At 50.6% G+C, this 11,169-nt stretch overlaps 1 protein-coding gene across 2 annotated transcripts in view; it reads right to left on the reverse strand.

Annotated features, from left to right (window-relative positions):
• Positions 1–2,023: 2,023 nt before the first annotated feature.
• Positions 2,024–11,169, reverse strand: part of supt16h (SPT16 homolog, facilitates chromatin remodeling subunit) — a 16,789-nt gene continuing 7,643 nt past the window's right edge. For both annotated transcript variants that reach the window (XM_061253447.1, XM_061253446.1), the window contains exons 14-25: positions 10,155–10,270; positions 9,585–9,738; positions 9,004–9,131; positions 8,541–8,803; positions 7,123–7,241; positions 6,631–6,869; positions 5,747–5,822; positions 5,123–5,292; positions 4,353–4,482; positions 3,949–4,078; positions 2,847–2,921; positions 2,024–2,205 (exon numbers count right to left, since the gene is read on the reverse strand). In XM_061253447.1, the coding sequence (XP_061109431.1) occupies positions 2,099–2,205; positions 2,847–2,921; positions 3,949–4,078; positions 4,353–4,482; positions 5,123–5,292; positions 5,747–5,822; positions 6,631–6,869; positions 7,123–7,241; positions 8,541–8,803; positions 9,004–9,131; positions 9,585–9,738; positions 10,155–10,270 (1,707 nt within the window). In that variant the 3' untranslated portion in view covers positions 2,024–2,098. The remainder of the gene's footprint in view (positions 2,206–2,846; positions 2,922–3,948; positions 4,079–4,352; positions 4,483–5,122; positions 5,293–5,746; positions 5,823–6,630; positions 6,870–7,122; positions 7,242–8,540; positions 8,804–9,003; positions 9,132–9,584; positions 9,739–10,154; positions 10,271–11,169) is intronic.

Consider the following 11,169-nt stretch of genomic DNA (forward strand, 5'->3'; position numbering starts at 1 on the left):
CCTTCTCTTCTTGTTCATGCATTTTGTTAATTGATCAAAAATTTACATTTAACTATTAACTATTAACATTTCTACTTTTGAAAGCATTCTTATTTCACATTTTTGCTACTTTTGCACAGTACTGTATATACATGTAATCCTATTCAAATCAGTGCTACAAAAATACTATTAAAATAATATGCAAACAAGGGAATGCAGGCTGGTATCATGATAACAAATTCAGCTGTACACACACACACCTGCAGTCAGTGACGGGCACACACCTGTACAAACACACACACACCTGCAGAAATGCTATGTACCTGCAAGTCTTAAAAGTCTCTCTTGGCATAAACTTACCTTCACAGAAAGGTCTCCCCATCCTCACCCCCGATGACAGCACCACCCGGCTCAAACCGGCGCACTCCCACAGATTAACCAGCGCAAGCCTACAGGCACCCTCAGCCTGGAAAACCCTTTAGATTCAACGTCTTCACCTTCACCACCGTAGTCCCGACACAGACCCTCCGATCACAGAACTGCAGAAGCCTGGCACGACGGGCAGAAGCCTGGCACGATGAGCAGAAGCCGAGAACAACGGGCAGAAGCCTGGCACGACGAGCAGAAGCCTGGCACGACGAGCAGAAGCCGAGAACAATGAGCAGAAGCCGAGAACAACGAGCAGAAGCCTGGCACGATGAGCAGAAGCCTGGCACGATGAGCAGAAGCCTGGCACGATGAGCAGAAGCCTGGCACGATGAGCAGAAGCCGAGAACAACGAGCAGAAGCCGAGAACAATGAGCAGAAGCCTGGCACAATGAGCAGAAGCCTGGCACGACGAGCAGAAGCCTGGCACAACGAGCAGAAGCCGAGATCAACGAGCAGAAGCCTGGCACAAAGAGCAGAAGCCTGGCACAAAGAGCAGAAGCCTGGCACAAAGAGCAGAAGCCTGGCACAACGAGCAGAAGACTGGCACAACGAGCAGAAGACTGGCACAAAGAGCAGAAGCCTGGCACAAAGAGCAGAAGACTGGCACAAAGAGCAGAAGACTGGCACGACGAGCAGAAGCCTGGCACAACGAGCAGAAGCCTGGCACAAAGAGCAGAAGACTGGCACGACGAGCAGAAGCCGAGAACAACGAGCAGAAGACTGGCACGACGAGCAGAAGCCGAGAACAACGAGCCAACGTTGGAGCCCATCGGGCTGACGTTTAGCGTCGCGAGACAAACCTCCCGGCGGCCCCGCGAGCGCGCAGGCCTGTCAGCAGCAGCCACTCGCGTACAGTATTCCCGATTCTTGCTCAAGCTTTCAACCAGACTAGACGGTATTGCAACTGGGTTCCACAGCAGCTCCACAGCACACACCGTTTTAGCATCTTTCCTTAATTTTAATTTTATTACAAAAACAAAACGCCCCCCCCCCCCAAAAAAAAACAAACTGTAAACTAGATATTATAATTAACAATACAACAGAGTTCACAAACCCTACTGAACGAAAATGGAAAGAGAAAAGGTACGAAAAACAGGTGTGTGTGTGTGTGTGTGTGTAGATTATGTGTGTGCATGAAACGAGTGTGTGAATGCAAATGCGATGTATGTAGGCCTGTGTGTGTGAATGTATGTTTATACGCATGTGTACAGTGTATGTATGTTTGCGTGTGTGCAGTGTATGAATGTTCATATGCATATGTACAGAATGTATGCGTGTGTGTGTGTGTGTGTAGTGTGCATATGTTTGTGTGTACAGTATGTTCATACACCTGTGTACAGTGTATGTGTGTTTATATGTGTGTACAGTGTTTACTCATGTGCACAGTGTGTATGTTTATATGCCTGTGTACAGCATATGTATGTTTATGTGTGTAGTGTGTGTATGTCTATATGCGTCTGTACAGTGTATGCATGTTCATGTGTGTACAGTATGTATGTTCATATGCCTGTGTACAGTATGTGTGTTCATATGCCTGTGTACAGTATGTGTGTTCATATGCCTGTGTACAGTATGTGTGTTCATATGCCTGTGTACAGTATGTGTGTTCATATGCCTGTGTACAGTATGTGTGTTCATATGCCTGTGTACAGTGTATGCGTGTTCATATGTACATAGTTCAGGACAAGGTTCAGTGGCGTCTCTTCTTCTTGCTGCTGGGGGGCGGAGCTGACCGGCCCTTCCTCTTCCTGCTGGTGGTGGTCTCCTCTACTTCCTGATACTGACTCTCTCTGTCCGCTGGGGGGGGGGGGGGGGAAGACCAGGTGTCAAAATGGGGGAATTATGTTGAGTGTTTTTATCTGTAAAAAGAAATCAGCATCCTTCTCTCTGCCCCCTCCCCCATCACATGACTAGGGCTGTGTTCTCTTGGGGTCACATGACGGGGGCTCTTCTTTTTTTTTTCTTCAGATTTTTCCCTTTTTCTCCCAATTTGGTAGCCAATTGTACCTCGTCTGATTCAATTGGAGGTAGTCGTATTAGATGTGCCGCCCGTACCCCGTCCCTCGGCGGCCCGAATGAGAGCGACACGCCTTCTTCAAGCCGTCTCGTCTCGTGCCCGTTGCCGTGATTCCGAGGCGCCCGAGGTGCTTATTGTTCGGCGATCTAATAACCCTGCCAAGTCCCTCCCTCTGGAGCAGCGAGCCAATTATTGCTGCCCCACGTGAGCCGGCCAAACTTGGCTTTTGGCAGGACCGAGAATCGAACCCCGGTCCCCGGTGTGCAACTGCAGCAAACTGCAAGTCTGCTGCGTCTTAGCCTGTTGCGCCACCGCGTCGCCGGGGGCTCTTTTCCTGGGGTCACGTGACTAGGGCTTGTTTCTTAGGGGCCACGTGACTACGGCCGTGTTTTCTTGGGGGGTCACATGACTAAGGACTCACCTTTCCTGGCCTCCTCTTCTAGCTCATCCCAGTCCTTCCCACTCTCCTCTTCTGATCCCAGAGAAGCGCTGTAGTCTGAGAGAGAAAGAGGGAGTGAGAAAGGGAGAGACAGAGAGAGGGAACCCTGTTCACTGTTCTGGGTCATTACGTGAAAAAAAGGTGTGGGAGTTGACTGCTCAAATTTAGCTCAAACTTTGTGTAAATGTTCTTTATACATTCCATAAAGAACAAGTAACTAACCAACGGCTTGGTTTGATTGTAGCATTGGTTTGGGTGTGTATGATACAGCCCTTGGTTTGATTGTAGCATTGGTTTGGGTGTGTATGATACAGTCCTTGGTTTGACTGTAGCATTGGTTTGGGTGTGTATGATACAGCCCTTGGTTTGATTGTAGCATTGGTTTGGGTGTGTATGATACAGCCCTTGGTTTGATTGTAGCATTGGTTTGGGTGTATACGATACAGTCCTTGGTTTGATTGTAGTTAGTTTGGGTGTGTATGATACAGCCATTGGTTTGACTGTAGTTCATTTGGGTGTGTATGATACAGCGATTGGTTTGACTGTAGTTCGTTTGGGTGTGTATGATACAGCGATTGGTTTGACTGTAGTTCGTTTGGGTGTGTATGATACAGCGATTGGTTTGACTGTAGTTCGTTTGGGTGTGTATGATACAGCGATTGGTTTGACTGTAGTTCGTTTGGGTGTGTATGATACAGCGATTGGTTTGACTGTAGTTCGTTTGGGTGTGTATGATACAGCCATTGGTTTGACTGTAGTTCGTTTGGGTGTGTATGATACAGCGATTGGTTTGACTGTAGTTCGTTTGGGTGTGTATGATACAGCGATTGGGTTGACTGTAGTTCGTTTGGGTGTGTATGATACAGCGATTGGTTTGACTGTAGTTCGTTTGGGTGTGTATGATACAGCGATTGGTTTGACTGTAGTTCGTTGGGGTGTGTATGATACAGCGATTGGTTTGACTGTAGTTAGTTTGGGTGTGTATGATACAGCGATTGGTTTGACTGTAGTTAGTTTGGGTGTGTATGATACAGCGATTGGTTTGACTGTATTGTTAGTTTGGGTGCAGAAGTATATAACATACTGGAGTCCTCAGTCTCGGAGGAGTAATCTTCATCACTGTCCACCTCCTCCTCCTCGTCTTCCTCAGCTGAAGGGTTGAAGGTCTCATCCTCCATTTCAGATTCAGAGTCTCCTCCTTCCCCTCCGCTTCCCTGTGATACACACACACACACACACACACACACACACACACACACACACACACACACACACACACACACGACAGACATACACACACACACACACACACGACAGATATACACACACGACAGAGAGACACACACACACACGACAAAGAGACACAGAGACAGACACAGAAACACAGACACAAACACATACGCAGATTGTCAGCTCCAGCAATGGATGATGCTGTTGGAGGAGTTGTGGGAGGGGCTTAGAAGAGGGCGTGTCTGTGGGCGGGCTTACCTCACTCTCCGGGTCCAGAAAGGACCAGCCGCCCTGCTCAAAAAACCCCTCGGGGTCGTCCACAATTGTCTTCATGATCTTGGTCCAGTTCAGAGACTGCACTCCCTCCGTGTACTTAATATCACAGGAACTGAGAGAGGGAGAGGGGGGGGGGGGGGGGGGGAGATAGAGAGAGAGAGGGAGTATGTGTGTGTGTGTGAGAAAGAGTCCATCCATCCATCCATTTTCTTAACCCGCTTATCCTGAACAGGGTCGCAGGGGGGCTGGAGCCTATCCCAGCATACATTGGGTGAAAGGCAGGAATACACCCCGGACAGGTCGCCAGTCCATCGCAGGGCACACACACCACACACTCACACACTCATACCTACGGGCAATTTTGACTTTCCAATCAGCCTAACCTGCATGTCTTTGTGGACTGTGGGAGGAAACCGGAGTACCCGGAGGAAAAACATGCAAACACGGGGAGAACATGCAAATTCCGCACAGAGAGGCCCTGGCCGATGGGGATTCGAACCCAGGACCTCCTTGCTGTGAGGGTGCAGTGCTAAACACCGCACCATCCGTGCCGCCTGTGAGAAAGAGTGTGTGTGAGAGTAAAAGAGAGTGCATGCGAGAGAGAATGTGTTCACAGGGGTGGAGCCCCACAGGGGTTATGTGTTTACAGTGTTGTCAAGTTCTGGGTCAAAAAGACCCCATGTGGACCAAAACGATGTTCACAGTCATGTGACCAGCCAGAGTCGGGTCACATGAAGTGGGCGGGGCCTTACTTCAGCCACTCCTTGATTGGGTCCAGGGAGTTGACGGGCACGGCGTTGATCATGGTGACCTTCTTGCTGTAGTCCTTGTAGACGATCACCACATCAAAGTTCTTCAGGTGGAACTGCACTCGCTCGAAATGGACCAACTCCAGCTCGTCGAGAGTCACTACGAACGGGGGCTGGAGGGGGGAGGTTAACGGAGAGAATGTCTTCGGTTTGACTATCAGTTGATAATACACAGAAAATAGACATTTCTCATGTGAAAGAAAATAAATAAATAGTGTGGGTCAGTAGGTCAGATCTGGCTGTGGCACAGTGAGTGAGTCCCGATTGGGCGACGGTGAGTCAGTGCTGACTGGTCGACAGCGAATGAGGAATCTGTGCTGATTGGACGAAAGCAAGTGAGGAGTCGGTACCGATTGGTCGACAGCGAGTCAGTTCCGACTGGTCGACAGCGAGTCAGTTCCGATTGGTCGACAGCGAGTCAGTTCCGATTGGTCGACAGCGAGCCAGTTCCGATTGGTCGACAGCGAGTCGGTGCCAAACGGGAGCTCGGTGGGGGTGGGGTTAAGAGAGGAGAACGAATCGGAGTGACTGAATCCTGCCCTCGTCCTTTGGGACTTTCACACTCACCCACTCGGTGACGTTGCACAGAGAGCTGGAGGTGGGCTGCAGCAGGCAGGTGCTCCTGTAGGGGGCGCCCTGGAACCTGCACACAGAGGAACGCCCGCGTCACTACTGACCCCCTACTCCACACTACTACTGTCACTACTGACCCCTACTCCACACTACTACTGTCACTACTGACCCCTTACTCCACACTACTATTGTCACTACTGACCCCCTACTCCACACTACTACTGTCACTACTGACCCCCGACTCCACACTACTACTGTCACTACTGACCCCCTACTCCACACTACTACTGTCACTACTGACCCCTTACTCCACACTACTACTGTCACTACTGACCCCCTACTCCACACTACTACTGTCACTACTGACCCCTTACTCCACACTACTACTGTCACTACTGACCCCCGACTCCACACTACTACTGTCACTACTGACCCCCTACTCCACACTACTACTGTCACTACTGACCCCCTACTCCACACTACTACTGTCACTACTGACCCCCTACTCCACACTACTACTGTCACTACTGACCCCTACTCCACACTACTACTGTCACTACTGACCCCATACTCCACACTACTACTGTCACTACTGACCCCTTACTCCACACTACTACTGTCACTACTGACCCCCTTACTCCACACTACTACTGTCACTACTGACCCCCTACTCCACACTACTACTGTCACTACTGACCCCCTACTCCACACTACCACTGTCACTACTGACCCCCTACTCCACACTACTACTGTCACTACTCACCCCCTACTCCTTGAATCGGATGTGAACACCCAAAGTACACCGTGCTACACCCAAAATGCCCCCCTGCACCAATTTACAGAGGCGTCACGGGCCCCCCGGAGCTGGCCTGTCGTACCCCAGGTCTCGGAAGGGGACCTCGAACTCCAGCGCCTCCTTGGTGAGCGTCTCCACCTTCTCGATGAAGTTCTTGAAGGCGGACTTGAGCTTGTGCCGCATCTCGCGCTCCATCTGCTCGGCGTAGAGGTCGTCGCGGTCGTGCATGTGCTGGTGCTTGCCCAGGTCCGTGGTGATCTCGCCCACCTCCGTGTAGAACTGCACGTCCGTGTGCCGCTTCTTCCCAAACATGATCGCGTTCTGCGAGAGGGGAACACGCACACACTCACTCACACGCGCACAGCCAGCGTGCAACACGCACAGATATGATCCAGTACACGCTCACTCGTACACAGGCACACTCACGCACACTCACACGCGCACGCACACACACTCACACGCACGCGTGCACTCATGCGCATACACACACACACACTCACTCACTCACACACTCACACTCACACTCACACTCACACTCACACTCACACTCACACTCACACTCACACTCACACACCTTGAGGTGAAAGTGCAGGACGATGATCATTTCTCCGTCACAGGGCTGGAATACGGAGTGTTTGATGTTGTTGTACAGGATGTCCACCTTGTCCCCACGAACTGAGGTGAAACGGAACCCTGCGGAGAGAAGGAACTCATGAGAGACTTCCTGTTTCCCTCATCTGAATACACCTCACTTCCTGTTTCCCTTATCTCAATACACCTCACTTCCTGTTTCCCTTAGCTCAATACACCTCACTTCCTGTTTCCCTTAGCTCAATACACCTCACTTCCTGTTTCCCTCATCACAATACACCTCACTTCCTGTTTCCCTCACCTCAATACACCTCACTTCCTGTTTCCCTCATCTCAATACACCTCACTTCCTGTTTCCCTCACCTCAATACACCTCACTTCCTGTTTCCCTCATCTCAATACACCTCACTTCCTGTTTCCCTCACCTCAATACACCTCACTTCCTGTTTCCCTCATCTCAATACACCTCACTTCCTGTTTCCCTCACCTCAATACACCTCACTTCCTGTTTCCCTCATCTCAATACACCTCCCTTCCTGTTTCCCTTATTTCAATACACCTCACTTCCTGTTTCCCTTATCTCAATACACCTCATTTCCCATTTCCCTCATCTCAATACACCTCACTTCCTGTTTCCCTTATCTCAATACACCTCACATCCTGTTTCCCTCATCTCAATACACCTCACATCCTGTTTCCCTCATCTCAATGCACCTCACTTCCTGTTTCCCTCCTTTCAATACACCTCACTTCCCGTTTCCCTCATCTCAATACACCTCACTTCCCGTTTCCCTCATCTCAATACACCTCACTTCCTGTTTCCCTCATCGCAATACACCTCACTTCCTGTTTCCCTCATCTCAATACACCTCACTTCCCGTTTCCCTCATCTCAATACACCTCACTTCCTGTTTCCCTCATCTCAATACACCTCACTTCCTGTTTCCCTCATCTCAATACACCTCACTTCCTGTTTCCCTCCTCTCAATACACCTCACATCCTGTTTCCCTCATCTTAATACACCTCACATCCTGTTTCCCTCATCTCAATACACCTCACTTCCTGTTTCCCTTATCTCAATACACCTCACTTCCTGTTTCCCTCATCTCAATACACCTCACTTCCTGTTTCCCTTATCTCAATACACCTCACTTCCCGTTTCCCTCATCTCAATACACCTCACTTCCTGTTTCCCTCATCTCAATGCACCTCACTTCCCATTTCCCTCCTTTCAATACACCTCACTTCCCGTTTCCCTCATCTCAATACACCTCACTTCCTGTTTCCCTCATCTCAATGCACCTCACTTCCTGTTTCCCTCCTTTCAATACACCTCACTTCCTGTTTCCCTCATCTCAATACACCTCACTTCCTGTTTCCCTCATCTCAATACACCTCACCATTGGTGTGGGCCTCCAGCGAGCCCTGCATCCTCTTCTGGGCGATGTTGGGGCGGATGTAGAGGTCTTTGAGCTTGGGGTTGGAGCGGTTGAGGTTGATGACCAGCGAGTCCTGCTTGACGATGCCCTCCTTCTCCTTCTCCTCGGCCTCCCGGGTCTTGTAGCGCTTCTGCACCTCCTTGATGATGCGGAAGGCGTTCTGCAGGTTGGCGGAGGGCACCGAGGGGTCGCCCGCCGTTTTGAGGTTAGAGGCGCGGTACGTTCTGCCGGGAGAGATGGCGCACACGGCGACAGGTTGTCATGGAGACCGTACACACTCAGAGAATGACACACACACACACACACACACACACACACACACACACACACTCAACAGAGAATGACACACACACACACACTCAACAGAGAATGACACACACACACACACACACACACACACACACACACACACACACACACTCACATCTCCTTGACGAAGGTGGCCTCTGGGTTGGGGAAGATGTTTCCCTCCTGTCGGCCCAGGTAGCTGCCGGGGACGTAGAAGTTTATCCTCAGGTAGGTGTAGTCGCCCTCCACCGACATGCTGATGTTCTGCAGGGAGGGACAAGAGCACCTCTTACACACCTAACTACACAGTTTACACACCAATTTAAACTGCTTACACAACAACCCGCGCTGTAGTCGGGGTATTCACAGCTGCCAACTGTGGTATGCTAGTTTGTAAGTTGATGTATTCTTCAAGGGTTCTTATTGTATCTGTATGGTCACACTCGGAACTGTACTGTCCTCTTCACACTTCCTGTGTTTGATCTGCACATTGTGCGTTGGGCCTGTGGCCGTGAGGGCGGGGCATGTGGTCGTGGGGGCGGGGCCTGTGGCCGTGAGGGCGGGGCATGTGGTCGTGGGGGCGGGGCCTGTGGTCGTTGGGGCGGGGCCTGTGGCCGTGAGGGCGGGGCCTGTGGTCGTGGGGGCGGGGCCTGTGGTTGTGGGGGTGGGGCCTGTGGCAGTGGGGGCGGGGCCTGTGGTTGTGGGGGCGGGGCCTACCTTGATGGTCGCGATGTGGAAGGGCGTGGCGATGCCGAAGACGGGCATGACGACGGTCTCGTACTTCTTATCGATGAAGATCTTCATCTCCCGAATGTCGCGCTCCCGGGGCATCTGGGACACGCTCTTGTACGAGACGTTGGATTTCCGAGCCCTGGAGCACGGTGAGGAATGTAGGCCAGAGTCATACGGGTCTGCGCTCGGTAAAGCCCTGGACAACACACTGGCACGGCTATCCCAGAATGCACTGCGCAGGTGACGACCCGAGCAACCGGGAGCGCGGTGTTCAGACTTTTAAAACTTTTTAATTATTACTTTTCCGCCCGCTTTCCTTTCCCAGTCACACAAAGTAGCTGCCATCATCAACTTGCACTGGGCTTAAGGTAGTGTGCGTTTCTATGACTACGTAGGATCGAAAATCCATCATACTTTTTTTTTTACTTGTATACGAAAGCTCCCTTAAATACGACAATATACAGATACAGTATTTATTATGCGATTGAGGACACAGCCACAGACTACATAACCACGCCCCCAGCCCTGTCTGATTGGCTGAGCAGTGTGACTGACTTGTGGATCTGCTGCTCTCCTTTCTGCTCCGTCAGGCGCCGCTTTGCCTCCTCGTTCATCTGATTGGCCAGCTCCCTCTGGTGGGTCCGCCTCTTCTCCTCCGCTGTCATTTCATTCTGCCCAATCAAGAGGCAGAGTCAACATCAACTCACACTCTCTCACACTCTCTCACACTCTCTCACACTCTCTCACACTCTCTCACACTCTCTCACACACTCTCACACACTCTCACACACTCTCACACACTCTCACACACTCTCACACACTCTCACACTCTCACACACTCTCTCACACTCTCTCACACTCTCTCACACTCTCTCACACTCTCTCACACACACACACACACACACACACACACACACACACACACACACACACACACACACACACACACACACACCCGCGTGCACACTGTTTGGGGGGAAAGAATCTATGCATTTTTCATGCTCTTGTTAACATTGCTCATGTTTATGGGATGCGTTTCATTATGCTGTGATTTTTTCCCTTGGAATCACTGCGGTCTCTTTCCTGAGTGTAATTTTCTCACAGACACTATACTCCATATTGTGCTAGCCTTCCAAGCAGTTAAGGGGTCTTCCCCTGCTTACCTACAAAAAATCATCAGACCCTACACCCCTGCCAGACCTCCTCGTTCAGCCTCCACAGGCCGCTTGGCACCTCCCCCTCTCCGAACCTCCACCTCACGCTCACGACTACTGTCTGTTCTGGCTCCACGGTGGTGGAATGAACTCCCCATTGAGGTCAGAACTGTAGAATCTCTTCCCACCTTCAAGCAGCACCACTCCCCGTCCCTCCCTACCTCCCTGTGAACCTTAATTGTTGTCTTTCTGTGATTTACTTTTTTGTGTATCAGTATTTTAGTTTGGCCAGGTAAGCAGTGTTTAAGGGCTAGTTAAGGAGTTTGGTCATACTTTTGCGTTTGTTTGCTTGTTCAAATTGGCCCTGGTCCTTATCTTTGTTGTACTGGTAGCAGTTGAAATTGTACTTCCCTCTA

This window comes from Conger conger, chromosome 9, assembly GCF_963514075.1.
Source record: "Conger conger chromosome 9, fConCon1.1, whole genome shotgun sequence".
In the NCBI taxonomy this organism is placed as follows: Eukaryota; Metazoa; Chordata; class Actinopteri; order Anguilliformes; family Congridae; genus Conger; species Conger conger.